The sequence below is a fragment of the Brachypodium distachyon genome, chromosome 1 (assembly GCF_000005505.3).
Source record: "Brachypodium distachyon strain Bd21 chromosome 1, Brachypodium_distachyon_v3.0, whole genome shotgun sequence".
Lineage (NCBI taxonomy): Eukaryota > Viridiplantae > Streptophyta > Magnoliopsida > Poales > Poaceae > Brachypodium > Brachypodium distachyon.
In genome coordinates this window covers 74,796,123-74,819,949 of record NC_016131.3, presented here as the reverse complement: position 1 = coordinate 74,819,949, position 23,827 = coordinate 74,796,123, and the positions used below count along the sequence as shown (strand labels likewise).

The 23,827-nt window shown below is 44.8% G+C and overlaps 5 protein-coding genes across 5 annotated transcripts; 1 reads left to right on the top strand and 4 right to left on the bottom strand.

Moving 5' to 3' along the window:
• The first annotated feature begins 6,675 nt into the window (after nt 1-6,675).
• LOC104581906 (protein NRT1/ PTR FAMILY 7.2) lies at nt 6,676-10,450 on the top strand. The gene is made up of 5 exons (XM_010231065.3): nt 6,676-6,838; nt 7,254-7,471; nt 7,576-8,147; nt 8,241-9,024; nt 9,142-10,450. Exons 1-5 carry the CDS (start codon nt 6,691-6,693, stop codon nt 10,303-10,305), a joined length of 2,886 nt encoding a protein of 961 aa, XP_010229367.2. The 5' UTR covers nt 6,676-6,690; the 3' UTR covers nt 10,306-10,450.
• Nucleotides 10,415-12,991, bottom strand: LOC100842207. The gene is made up of 9 exons (XM_010231066.3): nt 12,276-12,991; nt 12,043-12,170; nt 11,879-11,950; nt 11,647-11,792; nt 11,437-11,548; nt 11,284-11,364; nt 11,034-11,171; nt 10,836-10,923; nt 10,415-10,720 (listed from the first exon to the last, which is right to left on the bottom strand). The coding sequence occupies exons 1-9, from the start codon at nt 12,892-12,894 to the stop codon at nt 10,545-10,547; spliced, it is 1,560 nt and encodes a 519-aa protein (XP_010229368.1). The 5' UTR covers nt 12,895-12,991; the 3' UTR covers nt 10,415-10,544.
• A 3,866-nt stretch (nt 12,992-16,857) lies between these two features.
• Nucleotides 16,858-17,715, bottom strand: LOC100822169 (probable pterin-4-alpha-carbinolamine dehydratase, chloroplastic). Its single transcript, XM_003559004.4, has one exon. It carries the CDS (start codon nt 17,633-17,635, stop codon nt 16,991-16,993), a length of 645 nt encoding a protein of 214 aa, XP_003559052.1. The 5' UTR covers nt 17,636-17,715; the 3' UTR covers nt 16,858-16,990.
• Nucleotides 17,716-17,924: 209 nt separating this feature from the next.
• LOC100821861 (putative casein kinase II subunit beta-4) lies at nt 17,925-19,994 on the bottom strand. Its single transcript, XM_003559003.4, has 5 exons — nt 19,693-19,994; nt 19,367-19,576; nt 19,147-19,256; nt 18,900-19,065; nt 17,925-18,514 (listed from the first exon to the last, which is right to left on the bottom strand). Exons 1-5 carry the CDS (start codon nt 19,814-19,816, stop codon nt 18,381-18,383), a joined length of 744 nt encoding a protein of 247 aa, XP_003559051.1. The 5' UTR covers nt 19,817-19,994; the 3' UTR covers nt 17,925-18,380.
• A 515-nt stretch (nt 19,995-20,509) lies between these two features.
• LOC100821249 (calcineurin B-like protein 1) lies at nt 20,510-23,071 on the bottom strand. Its single transcript, XM_003559001.4, has 8 exons — nt 22,583-23,071; nt 22,395-22,477; nt 21,892-21,948; nt 21,665-21,773; nt 21,531-21,583; nt 21,200-21,280; nt 20,974-21,086; nt 20,510-20,806 (listed from the first exon to the last, which is right to left on the bottom strand). The coding sequence occupies exons 1-8, from the start codon at nt 22,659-22,661 to the stop codon at nt 20,743-20,745; spliced, it is 639 nt and encodes a 212-aa protein (XP_003559049.1). The 5' UTR covers nt 22,662-23,071; the 3' UTR covers nt 20,510-20,742.
• Between the last annotated feature and the right edge of the window lie 756 nt (nt 23,072-23,827).

The following is a 23,827-nucleotide window of genomic DNA, read 5'->3' as shown; positions in this document are numbered from 1 at the left end:
CGTTTGCGGGGACGATCGGAGCTCATGGGTGGGTGTCGTCAGCTACGGCCGCTGCCCCGCCTAGTGGTAGGCCGGTCGAGGAGCTCCGGCCGAAGCCGAGATTGCATTGCCACGGTCACTTACGGGCCAATTGTTGATGCAATTGTGATACGTGACGATGTACTTTTCAACTTCCGGTGCTTTCCTGTCAGTACTCCGTTACTCGTCATCTGGTTTCCTGTTTCAACTTCCGGTGCTTTCCTGTTTGTTACTACTACTTGTTTTGCAAAGTTGTTAGTCGTCATCTGGTTTCTCATCAAGGTTTCAGCGACAGATCGAAATAACAGTGCGTCTTTTTGTACACGCATGCTTCCTTGTCGCTTCCACGCGTGACTTTATTTGTGGGCGTAATCGATCGCTAGCTAGTCTTGAGTTTCTACTAGAAACCAAGACTAGGAAGTGTCCAGCGGGAACCGATCAACCCAGTAGTGAATAGGCGAGACAGACAATCATGCATTATTCCGGGTTTTCTTTTCGCTAGGAACCATACATCTCCGCAAACTTCTACTAACATCAGAGCAATTCCAGCAATTACCGAAAAATCTGACCCGAAAAAACGCTCTACTGAATTACTGTTTTTCGGATCCATGTTTACATGGCCAGAACAGTATCTGAAAACTGACCCGGAAATGAGGTCTGCGGTATCTGTTCTGCCCAAGTCCACGCAAAACTGTATACTCAATCCTTAAATTCAAGCCAAATCAAAATTAACAAGGAAATCGATGCAGCGCCGCCGGCGGTGGCTCCTGCGGGGCTGGCGGAGGAGGAGGATACGGAAAGTGCGGGCTGGAATTTCAGCCCGCCCAACCGTTTTCATGAGATGTTGGGTGCCGAGAACTTCTGAACTCGGTCCCGAGTACATTCGGATTTTTGCCTCGCGGAATCGGTTCCCCGAAAAGTAAATCAGGTTCAGATTGGTTTTGCGGTATCTGAACTGGCCACTTTTTATTGATTGAACCATTATACTAGCGGTAATTTTTCAGACCGGAGGCTACAGTATCTGCTAGAGATGCTCCCAGACTGATGAGAGAGACACGTTTGCTTGAGACTAGACTAGTAAGAGTGTAGGTGCGTCCAGCAACCATCTCGACGAGCGCATCTTGGTACAGCAACGAACGGTCTGATTAGTACAAGCCGTTAGCTGTACAAGTAAAAAATCCACTCTCTCTACACATTACAATTGATCTAGATCCCCCCAAAAAAATTATTTTACACAAATTAATGTATTTATTTACGAAATTTTACACGTATGTTTGTTGAAACTGGAAAAATGTCCTATTTTAATTACGAAATATGATTTTCGTTTAAAATAATCGCCTCCAAGGAGCGCTAGCTCCTAAAGAAGTTTCAAAAGTTCAAGTAACAATATACGTTCGCATACGATTGTATGTTGCATGTCTTCAATTTTTCATTAGAAAATATTTTTTACTATGAGCTAAAGTAAAGAACAAAGGCACAAATTTCAAATAGATCTACAGATTATAATTCAAGATCCAATTTTCTTTACACGAATCATGAACTATATGTCAACGGTAATTTTACGGGTATGTAGTATACATATATGTTTACACTGGATAATATTTAGGATTTATTATATATACTTACAATTATGATTTTCAATATTCGGGCAATAAGGAGCTCCGAAAGGAGTTTCCGTATGATGGAACTCCGATGAGCACGGTTAAAAACAATGTATGAACATAAATGTGCATATGTGTGTATGTTACATGTCTCTAAATTTTCAATAAAAAATATTATTGATTTGTGAGCTACGAAAAACAAATATTGATTTCAAATGGATCAACAAATTAAAATTGTAAGTCCACAATCTGTTTGTTATTTGCGCATTTCTTAACAAAAAAAATCCAGGTATGTAGCATAAATCTATGTTACACTTGAAAAAAAAAGATTTCTAAACTTAAAAATATGGTTTCCAAATTTTGGGCTCTAAGGGACATGAGCTTTCAAAGAAAAATTTAGTATGATGCAACACATTGTTTTGGAGAGCTCATTGTTTTTTTAGAATCACTTGTTAAAGTTTCAAAAAATTATGTAAACCTAGGAAAACAAGTTTAAAAAAAATAGAAATATGAATTTCATTTTTTCTTAAAAAAACATTCTAACTCCAAGAACAAATTTTTTCGTTCTACGCCTTAATGAACCCAATAAATATAATTAAATAAATATTTTCAATTTTAAAAATGTATTTAAAATATATATAATACTCCCTCCATCCGAAAATAAATGACGTGGATTTGTATAAGAATCTACACAATTCCACGTCAATTATTTCGGGAGGGAGGGAGTGTGAGTTTATGTTACATGTATTTAAAGTTTGATTAGAAAATATTGCCAATTATGAGTTAGAAAAATAATCATAGTTTTTAAGTAGATCTACTGATAACAGAAAAATAATGGTGGTATTTATTACGAATAGTAAAATGCACCCGAGGTTTCTATTTTTTCGCGAAGGTGTCAAGTAGGTCCCTAATCTTTGAAAATGCACGTTTAGGTCCTCATTGTTTGTTAAGTGGTTCATCCCAGGTCCCTCGCCTGTATACACAGCTCCGGCTGCATGACGTGGCTGCCACCTACGATGGGCCCACACGTCAGGCGACGAGGTGGCGCTGCCACCTAGGATTAGTGACATCTGCATGTATTAAAAAAATGAAATCTTTTTACCACTCTTGCAGAACTCATCATTCTCCTGGTAGCCACATTTTTCTTTTTAGGAACATCTGCCACACTGGGGATTTTCTGTAAGATTGCAACGCCACATCGTCGTCTGACGTGTGGGCCCAAAGCCTAGGTGGCAGCCACGTCATGCGGCCGGAACTGTGCATACAGGCGAGGGACCTGGGATGAACCACTTACCAAACAATGAGGACCTAAATGTGCATTTTCAAAAATTAGGAACCTACTTGACACCTTTGCGAAAGAATAGGGACCTCGGGTGCATTTTACTCTTTATATATATGTATATATAATTACATTAGATTTATTTTCAATTTCAAAAAAAATCACGTATATATGTATATACATATATATGTATCTGTGTGTGTGTGTGTGCAATTACATTAGATTTATTTTCAATTTCAAAAAAAAATCAGGGTCCCTCAGAAATTAGTTTTCGTTTAGAGTAAATACACCCGCGGTCCTAATATTATTGACGAGGTGTAAAGTTAGTCCTAAAATTACTAAACTGCATATTTAGGTCCTATTTTTTAGGAAGTGTGTCATGACAGGTCCTAAGCTCGTCCAACAACGTTTGACCAGCCTACGTGGCGCGTTGACCGAATACACGTCAGCTAAAGGGCCCGCAGGACATGACTGAAGCTATAAAATTAGATTAAATGCACCCTCGGTCCTAATATTATTGACAAAGTGCCAAGTTAGTTCTGAAATTACTAAAACTGCATATTTAAGTCCTATATTTTTGGTAAGTGGGTCACGACAGGTCCTAACCTCATTCTCTCTGACACATACGACCAACCCCGCGGCCACCCACGGTATCTAAGCTAGTACATTGCCTTGACCGTCTTTCTCCGCCGAAGCTAGAGCCACAAGCCAGTCCTGTGCTAGTGCCCTGCCTCGTCGGGAACGTGAACAACATTTGCGTCGTTGCATGCGGTCCCGGGCACACTGTGCGTCGTCGCTGTACGCCGCCTCGGCCAATGGCCTCCCCGAGCCGTGACTCCTTGCGTACTAGCTTCGCGTTGCTGTACACCTTCGACCATCCTCGTGTTGTGTAGCGTTCCACCACCTAGCACCGTCCTCCATCGCTACACGAGCTCATTGCCAGCCCTGCTCCGGTTCGCCGCCAAGCACCCCCAACAACTTAGTAGCTGCCCAAAAACCAAGCAAGCCACCCCAATTCTCTACTCTCCCTAGCCGCAACTCCGGTGACTCATTGGCAAGAACCGCAGCGATGGGTGAGACAACACACTATTTCATAGTGTCAATTATGAGAACAGGCCCCTTAGGGGACGTGTATTCGGTCACGTAGGACGGTCAAACGCTCCTAAACGAGCTTAGGACCTCTCGTAACCCTCTTAACAAAAAAATTAGGACCTAAATATGCAGTTCAATAATTTTAGGACTAACTTTACACCTCGTCAATAATATTAGGACCGCGGATGCATTTTTTCTCATGTCAGTGATGTCCAGCGGGCTCTTTGGCAACCGCTCCTGGACGAGCGTAGGACCTGTCGTGACACATTTAGAAAAAAATTGGGACCTAAATATGCAGTTTAGTAATTTTAGGACTAACTTGACACCTCGTCAATAATATTAGGACCGCGGATGTATTTTACACTTTCGTTTATGAACATCTCGTTTTGGTTCCCAGGCTCTAGTGACCCTTGTTTTTTTAAATAGAAAAAAAATCATATCTAGAAGTTTTGAAAAAAAAATACAAGTACATGTGAGTGTTACATGTCTGTAAACTTTCCGTAGATAATGTTGTTGACTGCGAGACATATCTATTTATTAACAGAAACAGTAGGAGAGGCTCCTACTGTGGTGTATTAATAATATACATGTTACATGCCCCTGTTTATTCAGAAAAGGTCTATCAAACTGCAAATTTTAAAAAGATACACATATTACTTGTTCACAAATTTGTGATTTTTGCACATATCACAAATTAACCTATTTTTAATGAAATTTCCACATATGTACTACACATCGTTATTTACAGTGCGGAAATATGATTTCAAATTTTTTTAATGAAAATATTTTTTACACGTATGTACTACACATCATCATTAACCTATTTTTAATGAAAATCTATTTTGAACATATCACAAAATCAATTTTGAAAAATTGCAGGTATGTACTGCACATCTATGTTTCCACTGGAAAAAAATAGAATTTTCATAAAATATGAATTTTAAAAAATACATTTTGGTCTCAAACTGGCCCGAGCTCCAAGAGAAGTTTTCAAATGATGAAACACATGGTTTTGGCTCCTGTCTCGAGTTAGCCTGGTTTAAGTTTTTTTTAAAATCTCATTATGAGTTTATGCTACATGCACATTAATTTCATTAGAAAATATTGTTGATTGTGACCTTCAGACAAAAACATAAATTTTAAATAGATCTATATATTATTATTATAGATCAACATGTTTTTTATTTTTGCACTATCTTTTTACGTATTTCATAACAGATTACACGCGTGCAGTATACATCTATGTTTACAATGGAAAATTTGGAAATTTTAACTTAGAAATATGATTTAAAATTTAAAAATTACGGGCTCCCAAAGGAGGATACGTATCACATAATGTAGAGTTTTGTCTCATGGTCTCTAGTAAGCTTGGTTTTAAAAAACATTCCAAAAACATATTTTTTTTAAGTTGCAAAAAGAATGAAAAAAAATACACATGCACATATGAGTTATTTTACACGCCCTAATGATAGGATGAGAAGATTAGAGACGAGGAGGGCAGAAGGGATTGGAGGAACAAGTGTTATAGTTGTGAGTGTCCAAGCGCGTTGGTGGCAGATGCGAATACAAGTGAGACAAAGATGACCTATAGAGGACAGTGCGTAGGTTGAAGATGATGGAGAGAGAAAACATTCTTCTTAGGTCGTATCCACTTCAGACAGCGTGACAAAGCACACTAATCGCAAATTGGCACATGCGTTGACAATCATGCCAAATCGGCGTCGCCCCCTTCCTAGCTCCTCCAGGAAATGATGGAGGCAACTAGACAGCACATAGGACTTGCCCATCTTGAACAATATTTATAAAAATTGAACCGGAGTCCACTTAATTTAGAAGAAGCGAGTTGCCCGGTTAACTAGCAGTAAACTGAGGGAAAACTGTTACTCCTCCGATCAAAATCAATTGTGGCAGCTTTGTCTAGATAGACATGTACCTACACATTGAAAATACGTCCACATACATGCGTATCTAGACAAGCCGCAACAATTAATTTGGATCGGAGGACATACAGTAGTGCCACATTATAGTTACAGAACACGCTATATCCAACTCCACACACGTCGCTTAAATTTTTTATGTCAAATTAATGTTGACCAAAAAAATGTATTGGTAGTTGTGGCACAAAAGTAATATCGTTGGATTCTTAATTAAAAACATTCTCTAATGATATAACTTTATATGCATATACTAAATATTATTTGTATATAATTGAATTTGGCATGCATAAATAATATCAGGATGAAGATATTAAATGAAAGCATATCGTAGAGAGAGATATCACGGAGTGACAATTAGCAATTACGAGGATGATTGACCACGTTGCGTATGCATGCCGCTCTACGGCCTGTCCGTTTGGCTCTCGTCTTGCATCAGCACCGCCTGCTGCCTAGCTAACTTGGCCTTGCCTACATAAATACATTCTGGCTGGCTAGTACGAGCAGTCCACAAGCATTAGTACTCCAAGACCAAGAGGGCAGGCGCGCATCCTTGATATTCGCCTTTCAAGAGGAAGGAGATCGATCTGCAGGTGCACGCAAAACAAGCTAGAGAGGAGTGGTCGAGCTTGGCGTTGTATCATCGATCGGCATCATGGAGGTATGTCTAAATCGTATACATATGCAAGCCTAGCTAGTAGGTAATTTCATTTCACCTCGGAATCGATCTTTATTTTTTTGCGGGGTGTGGGGGAATCGATCATATATGAATCAGCAGGAGATTGCGGCGGATGCGAGGGAGCAGGTGGGGCATCAAGGAGAAGAGACGACGAGGGATGGGTCCGTGGATTGGAACGGCATGCGCTGCGTGAGAGCCAAATCGGGTGGATGGTTTGCCGGCTTCCTCATCCTGCGTAAGTTTTTTTTTTTTTTTGTGTGTGTGTGGACTAGCTAGTATGCGTTTCTTGTTTACTCCTTGTCACCATGCAAACACGGATCGAATACCATTTATTTTTACTTCCCATAGAGAAGTCGCCTGTTTTTTTGTTTTTTTTGTTAGACATCAACTGATGTGTTTGTCCATCTAATTTTAATCCAACGATAGTACGTGGAAGAGCAATGATCCTCAAAGCTTAATCCACTGATATTTGAGAAGTTTTATTTCTTACTAGAAAACACACCTTTTTTCTCACTATGAATGTGGTTCCTCTGCAAGAGTAGTTTATTGAGTAGATGAAGCACAATTTAATGTCCTCCATTTCTGGAATGGAATAGGGAGCCAAAATAAAAGTCAAATTAACTTACCTCACATGGCATTTTGGAAGGCAGTGAACCAGGCGCTCGCGACATTAGCAGTGAGTGGAATCGGGACGAACCTGGTGACCTTCATGAGGGTGGTGATGAGGCAGGACAACGCCGATGCGGCCAACCATGTCAGCAACTGGTCTGGCACCACATACGTCTTCTCCATCATCGGTGCTCTCATTGCCGACTCCTACTGGGGAAGATACAAAGCTTGCATCATCTTCCAGCTGCTCTTCCTCGCCGTAAGAAATTAAAAAAGAAAAAAAAGAATCCCCCCACATTAATCAGCATAATTAATTTCAGGCATATCAAAATCGGTGCTGATCATTAAATTGACATGACACAGGGAATGGTGGAGCTCTCCATAGCCTCCTATTTCTTCCTCCATAAATACAGCTGCGACTCCGGATCGGGAGAGGGCATGAAAAACAACTGCAGCTTACCCAGTAAAGCAGAGACGGTCATATTCTACGTGTCCATATACCAAATCGCACTAGGGAACGGAGCCTACCAGCCTGCCATCACAACCTTCGGTGCTGATCAGTTTGATGAGGAGGACACGGGGGAAAGGGAATCAAAGAACGCCTTCTATGGCTACTTCTTCCTCGCCAATAACCTTGGCAGCCTGCTCTCCGTCACTTTACTCACGTACATCGAGGACCAGGGAAAGTGGACAACTGCCTTTGCAATCTCCACACTTGCAGCTTTCCTCGGTCTTGCCCTGTTTGCCGTTGGAACCTTGAGGTTCAGGCACTTCCTCACCAGTGAGAATCCTGTCGTGACTGTTTCCCAAGTGGTTGTTGCTGCAATAAAAAACAGGCACCTGAACACTCCAAAGCAAGCAGAAGAACTGTACGAGGTCCATGGAACTGACAGCAGCAATGGAGGCAGAAAGATACTACACACACCAGACTACAGGTACCTTAGCTAGCTCTTACTGCATGAGTATTCATATACATGAGATTCAGAACGAGATGGAGGCATGTATATTCATTCTGATCTTTTTCCCAGGTGTTTGGACAAGGCAGCGGTGATGAGAGAGCCATCCACGCAGCCGCCATCCAAGCCGTTGAGCCTCTGCACGGTTACTCAAGTGGAACAAGTGAAATGCATCCTGCGTCTGGTTCCCATATGGCTGTGCAGCATCATTTACTCAACTGCATACTCGCAGATGACGTCGGTGTTCGTCGAACAAGCACGAGCCATGGACAACACCATCTCCAAGTTCAGAATCCCACCCGCAGGCGTCAGCATATTTGAGATCGTGGGCATAACAGCATTCGTCTTCATATACAGATTCTGCATCGCGAAACCCTTGTCCAAGAGATCAAGGGAGCCGAGCGAACTTGAGAGGATGGGCATCGGTCTCATCATATCAGCAGCAGCGATGGTGACGGCTGGGATGGTAGAGCGGCAGAGACTGAAGCATGCCGGCAGCCTAAGCGTCCTATGGCAAATCCCTCAATACCTGCTGATGGGCGCATCGGAGGTGTTCATGTATGTGACCATGACAGAGTTCTTCAATGACCAGCTCCCAGATGGCATGAGAAGCCTTGGAAGCGCGCTGGCCGTGGCGTCCATGTCAGCTGGGAGCTACGCGAGCAGCCTGATTGTCACTCTGGTGATGGCCATCAGCTGCAGAGGAGGGGACGGATCCCACGGGTGGATACCTGAAGATCTGAACAAAGGCCATGTGGACAGGTTCTTCTTTCTTATAGCGGTGCTTGATGCGGTGGATCTGGTGGCGTTCGTGGTGCTTGCCAAGAGGTATAGGCAGGTGAAACCTGCGACGTCGGTCGACTTGAAATAGACCGTGTTTTTATTTACAAGAGAAACGTACATTTCAGCGGATCGAACAAGTGATGATAATAGCGCTCCGTGGGAGGGAAGAGCAGTCGAGGCCCAGTGATAATACCTCCTTGCCTTATCCGGAGGACTGGACGGACACAATACGAGCGCAATGCCATGGCCTCCTGCTCCAGTCCCTAGTCCGTGCTCCTCCTCCTCGACTCTCTCGATAGCGCCGGCTCCTTCTCCTTGTCTGTTTCGGCGGAGATGCAGCAGCGGGACGGGCAACATGTACCAGCAGGAGGATTACAGGCTGCTCCTTCCGTCCGCTAGCAATAGCATCCCAAGTCGGCTCCGCATCTTCTCGGGCACGGCCAACCCCGGGCTGTCGGAGGAGATCGCTTGCTACCTGGGGATGGAGCTTGGCAGGATCAAGATGAAGCGGTTCGCGGACGGGGAGCTGTACGTGCAGCTGCAGGAGAGCGTCCGGGGGTGCGACGTGTTCCTGGTGCAGCCGACGTGCCCTCCCGCCAACGAGAACCTGATGGAGCTCCTCATCATGATCGACGCCTGCCGCCGCGCCTCCGCCAAGACCATCACCGCCGTCATCCCCTACTTTGGCTACGCCAGGGCCGACCGCAAGATGCAGGGCCGCGAGTCCATCGCCGCCAAGCTCGTCGCCAACCTAATCACCCACGCCGGCGCCCACCGCGTGCTCGCCTGCGACCTCCACTCGGGCCAGTCCATCGGCTACTTCGACATCCCCGTCGACCACGTCTATGGCCAGCCCGTCATTCTCGACTACCTGGCCAGCAAGACCATCTGCCCCAACGACGTCGTCGTCGTCTCGCCCGACGTGGGGGGAGTCGCCAGGGCGCGCGCCTTCGCCAAGAAGCTGTCCGACGCGCCGCTGGCCATCGTCGACAAAAGGCGGCTGGGCCACAACCAGGCGGAGGTGATGAATCTCATCGGCGACGTCAAGGGGAAAGTGGCCGTGATGGTGGACGACATGATCGACACGGCGGGGACCATGGCCAAGGGGGCAGAGCTGCTGCACAGGGAAGGGGCCAGAGCCGTGTACGCCTGCAGCACCCACGCCGTGCTCAGCCCTCCCGCTGTCGAGAGGCTCTCCGGTGGCCTCTTCCAGGAGGTGATCATCACCAACACCGTCCCAGTGCCGGAACACCAACGCTTCCCGCAGCTCACCGTCCTCTCCGTCGCCAACCTCCTCGGCGAAACCATATGGCGTGTGCACGACGATTCCTCTGTCAGCAGCATCTTCCAATGATACATCCTTCCTTCCTTCTCCCCCTGATTGCAAGTCAGCAGTATCGCTTTTCTTTTCTTTTGTTTTCTTCAGGGATGCCTATGTGTATGCGTCTCAGAAACGCAGAGAAAGAAAAACATACTAGCACCATTCACCACCACAACAACATACAAGCAACAACTTAAGAGGTCCTGATTGATGGAGTACATCGTACCATATACACGTACACCACCAAATTAATAATCTTGCTTCTTACGTCATCAAAGCCTCACTACTACTGTACCTTCTTTACGTGTACAACAGTCCTTCACTACGGCGTCGGCGGACCCATCCATTTCTTCACCAAGTCTTATGGCACCAACACCTTTGCTCCTCCTTGATATACCACCCTCACCCTGCTGCATCTTCTTAATCTTTCCACTCAGCGACCCACTAGCTGAAATAAACCACATTTGTTGTCAACTCATTCAGCGATGTTGCTAGTTCTAACATATGAATACTGCTAGTGCTCTACAACATCCGAACAGGGGAGGAAGAATTAATGTTTCTACCTTGCCACTCAAACACTACTTTGGACTCTCCCTTGATCACTTTCTGATACTGATCTATTCGAGAATCTTCCAGTATCAGTTCTTCCACCTATGCCAAGATAATAGCACAACAGGGAAAACGAAGAAAATGAGTTTGCCGTACATGGAGAGTGTAATAATGCATACCAGCACAACTGAAATATAATGCAAACTATGTACCTTCTTCCACAGGACAGCGTTCCTTCTCTCTCGAGTAACTAGTAGATGATCACGCAACCAAGAGGTGACCACCCAAGGCTCACATTCAGAGTTGCCAATCTTAGCATTCATTGCATTATCTTCAAGGATTTCACACACCTACTAGATGTCAACACAAAAAGGTTCAAATAAGAGGCAAGAGCACACCTGAAACACTGATTGTGTTGCTTATTGTTATCACCTGAAAGAGTGTAACAATAAGAAAGCATACCTGCTCGTATATTTGCTCAGCTCTCTTTGAAAACGCTCTTCTGTGGTAAATGCTCCATAGAATCCAGAGCAGCGCTGCAAACTAGGGTTTTATCATCATTCGAGATGCCTTTAAAATAGATGTTTGTCTAAAATGGCAATATTCCAAACGTACCAGGATACAAGAGGTCACCACAGAGATGATATTCCTAAAGATCCATTGACGAACTTGACAACTCAGGGGCCTGTGAAGCTCTGCAACCAGCTCTGGACATTTCGCTTCGACTCTAAATGGGAAAAAAAAGAAGAGAGAATGAGTTCACAAATCTGTCAAGGTGTCTAACACGCATCACTTTGAGGGGAAGGAAGCTGTGATGAAGCATACTTATTATAAGTCGGCACCATCTCTAAAAAGCCATGTGCACTCTCCAGCACCCTATCTTTTACAAGTTTAATTCCATCATCGCTTAGGTGAGCATGGTCCTTGGATAATAGATCATCAGCCAAGTTTGAGATATCAAGTTGTTGGAACTGAAAGTGAGGAAACAGGATTAGATGTGGCTATAATCTTAGTGAAGAAGTGTATATATATTGAGAAAAAGCTGAAAAGGCAGTACCAAGATTTTGCCAGATTGTCCACATAAAGCACGGGCATGTTCATCGCAAATTGTGAGCCGTAGCAAGTCTGACTACAATAACAAGTAGTGTAGAGGTTAGTTAGTGTGTGTAATGTGATTTTGGTGTAGGAAAAAAGACGAGGCAAGTAAGAGGGGGGCAGTACGATCTTGTTAGCAGTTTGGGTGAGCAAGCCATCCTCTACGCATATCTTGCCATATTTCTTGAATCCCTGGAGACACTCGAGCTTACCGTGTACGCAGCGCCCGTTTTGAGGGCAGGGTTCACATGAATCTGCACACCACAGGGAGAAGCTAGGGTCAATAAATTGACAAGTCCGGAGGCCAGACTAGCAGTACTAGTGCTGTAGGTGTGGAGAAAGCAAGGGAGGAAATTGACCGTAGGCGGGGTCATAGTGTTGTTGGGAGTCGCAGAAGGGGTTGGGGCGGCGGCTGAGGAGGCTGCAGGCTGCGGCTGCTGCGGCGGCGATGGCGAGCACGGCGAGCAGGCGGAGGAAGTCGTGGGCACCGGTGGGGAAGAGGCCGGGAGGTGGCTCGGACCACAGGGGTTTGGATCTGGATTTGGAGACCGGCCGCCTCGACGACGACGGGCGCGACGGCATCCTCCTTTTCCTCTTCCTCTTCCTCAGCCCGCCGCCCCGCCCCTGCCCGCCGTGTGTGGAGGCGTTTTCGTCGTTTTCTTCGCGGACTGTGGGAGAGAGGAAGAGAGTAGAAGGCCCATATGTGAACAACACAAGTGATGGAGAGCCCAATAATACAAAGAAAAAGGGCCTGCTAGTGCTCGCTCTTTCTCCCCTGTAAAAAGTCTCCTGTCTGTGCCCAACAAGAAAGAGCATGGAGTCGCCGCCGCCGTTGGTGGTCCGGAGCCCTCGGCAGCAGACGCGGAGCCTCCTCCGGAACCCGAAACGAGAACCCCAACGGCATGAGGCGAATCGGTTGGGCACGGGTCCTAAGCCGTCGGAGGTGTACGGCTTCGTGGGATCCATCACCACCGTCATCGCCACCGGCGTGTACCTGGTCTGGGCTTACACGCCGGAGACCTGCCTCCACTCCATGGGAATCACATACTACCCGACCAAGTAAGTAGAGTCTCTTGTCTTGCTTCTTCTCCTTCTTCTTCTGTGTGTTCAAAAAAAGCCTAAAGGAAAGGAAAGGAAATGGTGTCAGGTATTGGGCTTTGGCGGTGCCGACGTTGGCGGTGGTGGCGGTGGCGCTGTCGATGCTCATCTACATGGGGTCCAACTTCCTCGCCACTCCTCCCCCGACTTCATTCAGCACCATCGCAGGTTGGTTTTTTAGTACCCCCTTGATTCACCCTGCTGCCTGCGTGAAACTCATTTCCTTGAGTTTCAGACGACTACAGTCGTGAACGCACCGTCACCAACCCAATAACACAGCAACAAGAAGAAGCAGAGACGCCTATCGAACCCATTTCTGACATTGGCATCCACCGCATAAACGACGTCATGTTCGCTCCAGATCCAACACTGTATATATAGGCTCTTGTTTACATCCTGTTTACTTAGCGCGATTGCTCCTTTGTACTAGTGATAAAGGGATTGGCTGGAAGTCCTCCCCAAAACAGCAGCAGCAGAGAATTGGGAGGGAGAAGATGCAAATTCATTAGATTGTACTGGAGTCATACTGGTATCTCTGTTCAGCTGTTGTACTACTACGTACCTCCCAATCTCTTTAGCAATTACTGTACGTTTGGGCCGCAACTGGTACGGACACTCTGACAGGGCGCGGGCACCTGCCCAAGGTCAAGGTCCAACAAGCAAGGAAAAATAGATGGTCCTGGTGGCCGCTGCATCGATCGCCTGAGCAGCGCATGCCGCTCGATCGTCGCTTCCGCCCCTGTGTACCTATGCCGCCGACCGAGATATATTGCTCCGTGGTGGGCGTACGTGTCCTGCTTCAGAATTTTACTCCATGCTAGCAAGGCGTCCGTAGCATCGATGCTACGGAATCACATTGTATTTCTATATAATCACACCACACATCTGCTATAAAATATTATCTAGATTATTAACATCTTCATTGAAAAAAAAGTTATTGACATGGTCTAGGATGTGATATGTTGACGCAAGTAATAAGACTGGAAGGCTCAAGATCATGTTTGGAAGCTCGGTTGAGATGAGCCGGTAGTATTGTATTGCTCTGGGAATCGTGAGCTTGCATCCGGCCTCCATGACCAATAGTTGTCTCGGCCTCCATATCCACTCGGCCATTGCTGGGATCAGCTCGACAACATACACACGTGAACGAGTGAATTCCAAGATACCTAATGCACACTTTCATGCACCCAAAAACACGTTCAGAAGACTTGGAAGGAGGCCCTGAAAATCACTAACTAATTTGTCAACACCATGAAGTAGGGAAGTTAATTAGTAGATAAGTAGTATTCATCACTGAATAGCATGGCACGGCTTGTTCATATTAATGAAGGAAATGGATAGCATGCTTGGTTTGCATGACAGGGCACACAGAAGCGATGGGATGGTGAAGGCATCCAATTAAAATTGTTTTATTTCAGATTTGTACAACATAGCTACATATCTAATTTAGGCCAATTAGTTGTTCTAATTAATAATATATAGAATCATGTACTATTAGCTTCTAGAAGTAATCCTAATGTTTGCTCAAAACACCTCTGTATTTACTGAAGTATTAATTTCTTCCCCCCCTATGAGCATCACCAGATTGATTAAAAAAAGAAATGTTTTACCAAAAGTTCAGATCTGTATTTGCACCTGTTAACTTACTTGCTTGCAAATATTATATGAGTTCAGACTTCACAGAATGATTCATGTTATCTCGGAACTCTTTGCTCACTTTAAGTCCTCCCAAATTTATGAGCACCTTTTTCTTCTTCTTTCGTTCCTATACTAAAGCTACATTGCTTAATCTCACCTAGATTTCAGGACCGGTACTAAAATGGAGATGTAAAGCTATAATCCTTACCTCTCACCTAGGATGCCGACAAAAGTTAGTTAGTTCTCCGTCAGATGCTTGTTACATCTTCTACTCTGGCACATTTTGAAATTGGAGAAATGGTAAGATATTCGAGCACAAAAATACAGTTGTTTACTCAGTCATTTCCTATACCAGTGGTGCTCGCTCAGGATAAAAGCTCAACCTCCTTAATAACACAAACACTCCCTATCTAGATGTTGTACCATTCTGTACCTATAATTGCTATGCATATGCTTTCTTCAAGGGATTGAATGCTACAGGCTTGAGCATTCAACTCTCTATTAACCCTCTACTACTGGTGCTAATCTGAATATTGAGGCTCTCTTTCAGAGTGTTAGAAGCAGAATAAGATCACGAGCGGCAAAGATTGAGGGATAATATTCAGATGGTTGTGAAGAGATAATATTCCAGGAACTACCTGATCCCTTCATTGGATAATGAGACGACATATGCAACCACTGTTACCTTCTATTGTATTCAAAAAGGTACAAATCAAACACAAAGTAATTTCATGAACAGAATATAGTAACAACAAGATGATATGAGCAAAGCTAGCAACTTGTACTGCATAGATGATGGGATCTTTCTCAACATAATTACTACTCCAAAATATTTCATCTCATGAATGGTGGAAAAAATATATGGCATGAGTTAATCGTCGACGCTGTTATATAGGAGGCTGCTGAGGGCATGCTTCTGAACCAACAATGGCACAACAGGTGTTTACCCAAGTAGTTTTGAGTGCATGAGCAATGTGGCAAGCTTCCCAACAATCTTTTTTCCCTTATACTCCGTATATGAAGTATGCAGTGGCTACCCTTATGTGGAAATAATGAAATATAAAATAACTCAGAACCAAAATTAATAAATTATTAAACCAAATCATCACGAAATTGATTGATGCTTATCCAAATAAATTATTTCAAATCAAAATCACCTGTCCATCACAATGGAAACACAGAATGGTAGAGCTTACCCAAAATAAAATGAAATGCAAATCTGCAAGCTGTTCTCTGAAGAGTAAGAAAAACTGATACGTGAAACTTGTGTCTATCTGCACCTGTCAAATCACCAGAAGCACCTGGAGCTTCCCCTCTCCCACTTTACCATATCTTCGTTGTACATGAATAACGGTCAAACCAAATTACTACGGTTGAAAACAAGCCTTAATTGTTTTCAGAAGCATGTAAGGCATCTTTCTCCCAATGCATATCCATCGTATAGGAGGAAAACACAAAAAAGGGAAAAACAAATGGCTCACCTGGAACTACTGACGAATTCATAGCGAGCACAACCAAGCGATTGCAAAAATGTAACAACCAAGAGTTCATAGCAGCCGATCCTTATCGTCCCGTTGCTGGAACCCGTCGCCAAATTGAAGTGGTAATCAACAAAATTGGGGCAGCCAAAGCGGAATCGCGGCAGGGAGGAGCTTTCTTCACCTAGAGGCAGTGCTCCCTGCCGTAGACGCAGCGCACGTCGATGAGGAGCTCCCCGAGCGTTTGGAAGATGCCGTGGCCGTCGGGTGGGCCGAAGTCGAAGACCTGGTCGGCGAGGACGTTGCGATGTATTCGACGATGGGAGGCCCCCAGCACCTCCCGCACCATGCTCGTCGCCACCAACGCCGCCATCGCTGCTCGGATTAGGTTGGCAGGCGCCCGAAGTGAGGAGGAGGCAGCAGCGGCTAGGAGGGAGAAGGGCTGTCCCAGGCCCAGGCCTCCTCCGTGGACGGGAAAGAGAAGGGAGAAGGGCAGGCCCAGGCCTGATCCACGGCAAGGTCTGCCAGGAGCCTAGGGCGGAGGGCGGCGACTCAGACGAAGAGACGGCTCAACGGAGGCGTTCGGATCTAGCGAACGAGTCAAAGTTTATTTAGAAGAAGTAGTAAAGATACCAACCTTGTTCCTGCCTCTGCCTAACTCCTAACGCGCGGTGGAGTATGGATTTTATGCCGTGCCCCAAAAAAAAAGCATCGGTACATGCATGAATGAAAGCGAGGTAATTAACATGGAGCTTTTGATTTCACAAAATGCTAGCTAGCAGTAGTCCGGCCGTACTGAAGATTGATGATACAAACAAACAAAACTTTGGTGCGAGGAAAGAATTAAACGAAGAAAAATGTCATGCCCAGACTCTCTTCTTGGGGATGAGATCCTGCGTCTTGACCTGATCGATCTTGGCAGCGATGATGAAGTCGTTGACGGTGAGGCCGCCGACGGAAGGAGAGCCGAGCTGCGCCAGGACTTGGTTGGGCGGGTGGAAGGCGAGCGTGGTCGGGGCATGGGCAGCGCCCTGGAGAGCCTTGTTGATCCTGGCGATGAGCTCCTGCCCGCAGGCCTCGTCCCTCACCTTCCACACGCACTCGAGCGTATCTTGTTGGAGCCTCCATCCGACCACCTTGTGCAGCAGCTTGCGCGCGTCCTCGTGGGACAGCGCCGCCGGGTTGGGGTCCAGCGGCACGCGGGACAGGGACAGCACGGACAGCGTGGGGATCAGGATCCGGTGCAGGGTGTCCACGTTCCCCAGCGTCTTCTCACCGAAGTTGCTCTCGATCTCCTCCGGGAACGGGTCCCTTGCACCGAAGTCCCCAAGGATGTCCGCCATAGCCACCACCACACGCCCGCGACCCCGGATGCTGCTGCCATGGAGGGGTGTGGATATGGAGCTCGGCTTCTTCTTCTCCTTCCCAACCCCTGCCGCTCCTGCTCCTGCAACGGCAACTCCTCCGAGTCCGAGGGCTGGGTTCAGCATGAGCGCCATCGACATGGTAGGGAAGAGGGAATGGATGGATTAGATGCTGTCTAGCTGCACAGTGAGCCAGTACCTTCTTATCTCTGGCGCCTGTGCCTTGCTTTTATAACCACACAAAAAAGCCCATCCTCCTGTCTCTTCTTCCTTCTAGTTCCTTCTCGACCCACCCAACAGGCCAACATCCATTCCGAAATTCATCATCCCTTTGGTCTGTCTTATCATCTATCTAATGAATCTGGGAGCATTTGAGCTCCTTCACTCATCTCCACATAATCATTCTAATTCTAGCACAAGGTACAAAATAAGCATGAAAAAGGGATCATCCAACTGACACTGGGCAGCATACAGGTTTCACTTGCAAGAGGTTAACAAGTACTTGCCTCACCTTGTACACACGTATCTTCGTTGCAATACAAAAATAATGACTCAATATCTAGTCAACGGGTAACAAAGATCAAAATTCATTAGGATACAGATGATGCGCTGTTTGCACATTCAAAATCAAACAAAGGGGAAGCCATTTCACTGGGCCCTTCTAGCCTTCCAATGTTGGCAGGTTGCTCATTGGTCCTCAAGATTTCTTTTCTCAATGGACCACCTTCAAAAAATGTGACACTGCTGTTGGGCGTGCACCGCATTTTCATCCTGTGCTAATGTTGTTCCTTACAACATCCAAAGGACTACTCAAAACAAAAGCATCAGCCAGTTTGCCATCAAAACACCATGTAACAAGCAGCCGCCAGTTCGTCAACAAACACCTTCATGTTTTCTTATGAACCTTGAAGCCAAATATTCTGGGAATATATTGCTGCGATGGTTTCTGTGGCTTCAAGTGTGAATAGGTCATCATAAAAAGATGAGGAAACGTCGTCCCAAAGTAGGCTCCGTCGGTATCTGGAATAACTTAAGGACATACAAGAGTAACACAGACGCACTGCGGTCTGCAGCACGCAAGGAAGAGCACAGAAATACCTTCGCCAGTACAGATGCAAGATTACAGCATCCACAGTTATTGTAAAAAAGGAGCAATCTATTGAAATCATCTGGGATGCAAAAACAAGCAAATTGACCATTATCTACAGTGTCTCCATGGCAAAGGCAACAGGTTGTAAGAACAAAGAGTTTGTTTGACAGGTGTAATGTAAAGTTCAAAAGGCCCAATAGCAATATTTGCACCATCATAATTCTGATTCTTACCATATCAGAAGGTTGCATATTTCAGACAGGTAAATGACCAATCCAACACATGCTTCTCCAAGTAGGACGGTTAAAAGGATACTGACTTGGTATTTTGATCTTGGATGATAGAGATCTTCACATTTAGGACAATATATCTTCACTGTACTGGACCTAGGGATATCGGTTTGCCCCACAGGAAGACAGGGCTGGCCACCGCATGATACACGAGGGCACCTTCCAAAGTCACAGTTCTTGAACTTCTCTAGCTACAGCAACATTCAGGTTTTGGAACATATCAATAAGTACTGTGATTCAATATTGAAAAGGAGCACCAAATGGTCACCTACCATTGCAGCCAACCCCTTAGTGGTTAAGATGTATCGAGCGTGGATTAAACCAAAAAGCATATCCGCGGAAGCCTCTATCAATTCATTTTGCTCCTCAGCAAATACATCACCTGTACATAAATAAGATGAGTACTCAAGACAGTGAAAGAAAGAACAAAGTAGTGACGATGGTGATATAACCGGCATATTCATAGAGAGACAAGCAATAAAAACAAGTTACCCTGAACTGGTTCGAGGTCTAAGATGAGATCGAGCGCGTGATCGTAATACGGAACTTGATTGCTCAAGCCACAGAGGTTGAAATCATCCTGAATGTAGTCATCGTCAACCTCAGCAAAGAACTCGTTGCCTCTCAAGTTGCAGAACCATGTAATCCAAAACGCGTCGTCTCCGTCAGAAGCACTATTTTCAGTGTCTGAATCCAACTGCTCTGCAGACCCAAACGAGGAGCAAGCAGCAAAACTGAGAATCAGCAAAGAAGAATGGGTTGCGGGTGGGTGCGTGCCGAAAGAAAGACGGCGGAGAAGAGTACATCGAGACCCATACCATTGGCAGCGACAGCGCGGGAGGAGGAGGATAGCTTGGCAGCACCAGCGCGGGAGGTGGAGGGAGATGACCTCTCACTCCGAAGGTGCTTGTCGAGGGCGTCGTTGATGCGCTTGCGATCCATCACCTATTTCTATTCCACCTGCGGCGAGCTAGGGTTTGGACGGACGGACGGCGAGGCGAGGCGAGGCGAGGGGAGGAAGAAGAGATTCTTCTGATTCCAAATCCCCTCTCCTCGTAGAAGAAGATAGAATCGTTTTGAGCCCAGTAATAAATCAGCCCAAAGCGGCCCATTCATAAATCAGACACTCATGCTTGTCTTGTCTAGAAATTAGGGTGTCTTTGGATCTACAGCAAAGCTAGAACTTGCCTCTGTAAAGCTGAAGCTAGTAATTAACAACTTGTCTGTTCTAAAAAACAAACTTGTCTAGTGGTATAAATTAACCTGAAAACGACCTGGACCTGTCTATCTAGTGGCAGAAATTGAGCCTGTCAAGAAGACAACCTTTGATTTGATAGAAAAACAGCTCCCCTCAATCACAGTTGCACCAAACGCCTTCTCCGTTTAATTAGCAACTTGTCTAGTGGTAGAAATTAACCTGAAAACGACCTGGCTATTTAGTGGTAGAAATTGAGCATGATAAGAAGACAACCTTTGATTTGATAGAAAAAATAGCTCCCCTCAAACACAGTTGCACCAAACGCCTTCTCCGTTCCATTTCCATTATGAATGAAGGCTACCTTTGGAGCCAGGATCAACGTGATTTGGCAGTAATTTATCCCTTGTGTCAGTGGAAATGAGATGGATGGAACAGGATTGGAAGAGTTTGGGTCGAGACGACGACAACAAACAACTTTTCATTTTGTTTAACACCAAATAGCATTGCATCTCACAACAAACAAAAACAACCAGACATTAATCTCACAACAACACCTTCCTACCTACACCATCTCCTTGCATTATTGCTAACCAAAATTACTGTATAGCAGATGTACATGGTGTCTTCTTTCCCCGGCGGCACGCTGGGCTTTGCACACAGTTCATGCTGCTCATGTCACGATATCATCAACCTCCGAATGAAAAACAAAGCTAGGGAATGTAGTCGTTATGTCTCTGAAAGAATAACAAGAAGCAACAATTAGCTACCATATCTGCAAGCTTCACCTCATACTAATAAAACAAGAAGGTAATTCGTTCCTGGCACACAATGCCTGACATTTCCTTTTGCTACATTACCATTACCCTCTTTTTCTGCAGAGATTCTGCTATGCAAAACTTACTTAAGGTATGGAAGAGTCATTATCTTCAGCAAGGAAGGATTCCGTGAGACAAAGTTCTCCCACTCTGCTCTATCTATTTTTCCATCCTGATTCACATCAGCGTCTGAAAATGTCTGTCAACACCAACCAGATCAGTCCAATGTCTCGGCTCTTTTTTAGGCTTTCAATTTCAGAATTATCCGAAACTTGATTAGCATCGTAGAATTTGAGATAAATATGTCCAAACCTTGTCCAGGATTGTCTCAATGGTTTCATCTGATAACCTCATTTCCGATTCACTCAGAAGAGCAACAAGCATCTGCTTGACCTGTACAGTACAGTAGCACAAATTATGGTATCAATGACAGAACTCAAGGCAACAAGTCTTACTCTTGTTTCCATAACTCCATACCTAGAAAAGATATAGGGTGAATTTGTTTGAACTTGTTGGTATACATAACATCTTATTTCATTTCAAAGTAAATACAGTAAGACTAAATTTTCATGAATTTGCTAACTGGGAGTATAAATTAAAAATTGTATAAGATGTGAAAGCAAAAAAGAGTTCGAAAAATCACCTCATTTCGTTCAATGAAGCCTGTGTTGTCCATATCATATAGCTTGAAGGAAACTGAAACAGGAATAGCAATTTATAGAGAGCAGAATTGTGGTATCAAAATGGCCAAAATTAAACATCAGGATCATAACTTACAATCAATTTTCTCTTCCATCGGAATGCTAGGGTGAAATACATTTAGAGCTCGAACAAAGTCAGCAAAGTCAATGACCCCCCTTTTCTTGACATCGAAAAGGTCAAATATCTGAAAGGTTATGTAAATTCAGTAAGTCTATAGGTGAAAGCATGCCAGCATCATTTCAAACAAGTATCAGAATTCAGAAGAACATTAAACCGCAGATGGATGGTAGGACAAAGAATACCCGATTAGCAAAAAGATTGTCCTTCTTGCTCTTAAACAATGCAAGCTGGAACTCTTCCTGCACAACAGAAAAGACAGCAGTTCTTCAGTATCGACAGCAAATTTTGATTACTTTTGATGAATCAAATCTCAAAATATTAGTATTCCAGCCAAAACAATAGATAATTGTTCCTATTATATTGTTTTGACATGATGCTTGCATGATTTATGTTATGGCACAATTATAATAGAAAGTAAGCACAATTTACAAGCTTGTATGATGGTTAAACATGACACTTGATGCTTAAAAAAAGTGGACTAGATCAAATTTTAATAAATGATACTATGTCAGGAAAGGAACACATAGCCCTCCTCTATCGAAGATACACCAGCGTGCCAACACTAGTTTATTTATCAACACTATAATAAGCAAGACCTGCTAAGGACTTGTGCACGGGGCAATCTTGTGTTTTGAAAAATGAAATAAAATAATACTATATGCATAGGAGGTGTACTCCGTAGTACCTTGTTGATGAGACCATCATCAATAACAGAACCACTAATACTCTTGAACAGCTCAAATAGCGCTTCGACTTCGCTGACGCTGACTGAAAGGAAAAGAACAGAACAGCTAAAAATACCGCTTCAACTGAAATTAATATGTATTGATGTTGGAATGGATGTAGGAACCAACATGGGTAGCAGTCACTTACATGTAGTCTGTGACGCGAGACTGATGGGATCCTCGTAGCCTGGGTACTGTCGCCTGGGCTTGGAATGGAAGCACCCCATTTCGTCCGGGCTTGCAGTACGGTAAAGAAATAAATGGAATCAGAAACCAGAGGTTTCTTGCTACACTAGAGTACGCTGATGCTCTCCACCGAATTATTCATTGGCACGGTCGCGGCGGCATCAAAGGCGATTACTAGAGTAATCAGTAGTGGGAGGAAGAAAGGGGAAGAGCTGATGAGGAAGGAAGGGAACCCTAGTTCGGGGCGGTTACCGGCGGACTGGAGCCAGACGCGGGGACGGGCGCCGGGAAGAGGAGATAGGATAGATAGATAGGCAGGTGCCGCTGTCCGTCGCCGGCGGGCAACCGCCGCGGAGAGGGACCAGTGTCGTCAGTGGTCAGATCAGGTGAAGCCGTGTTAGTGCTAGTGCCAGCCAGTTGCTGCCTCTTTTGGTTTGGTTGGTGAGTCGGCAACGGGGACACGTCGCCTCGTTTCGCCGTTTGTATTCCAAAAAGAAATGCAAAGCTTCATTTGCACGCACCGTTTCCTCTGCAAAAATAATCCCTGAGTTTACCAGAGACGCATGCGTAGAATTGTAATTCGTGAAGAAAAATAATACAATTTTTAGTTTAATACTCCATTCAATCGGAGGAAGTACATAATCAACGAACCCAATTTCTTTTCTTTTATTTGTTGCTAGCGAAGACTTGCACTCCAATGTTTACCTACCGTTACGCGTTAGAAAACCTTTAAAGTGTTTCCTTTTGCAAAACAGTTGGCTTAAGGCAGGTACATTGCCCATCTCGAGCTAGAGGGACTATCAAAGAGGATAACAAAGGTGTTGTTGCGACTTGCGAGCTCTGCTATTTAGTGTCTCATCGTCTAATTTGCCAAATCCGATGATGTTTTGTGAAGCCTCTTTCTGTGAAATACTTGCATGTGAATGTGTTTTTCGTCTTGTGCAATAATACTCGATTTGCGACCATTTATCCGGGATTATTTGATAAAGATAGCTAAAAACTTATTTGTCTTCATGATTTAGTAATTACGAGCCGACGGCCGCGGGCATGGTCGCCTGAGGCGACGAGGTTTTGGCCTGGCCACCTAGCGACAACAATAAGCCATTCCTACTCCTGCACTACCAACCTACGTGTTTTAGTGATCCTAACCGTCCGCAACATGATCGGACGAGCCTGAAATCTCAAATTGCTGAGCGGGCTCCAATTC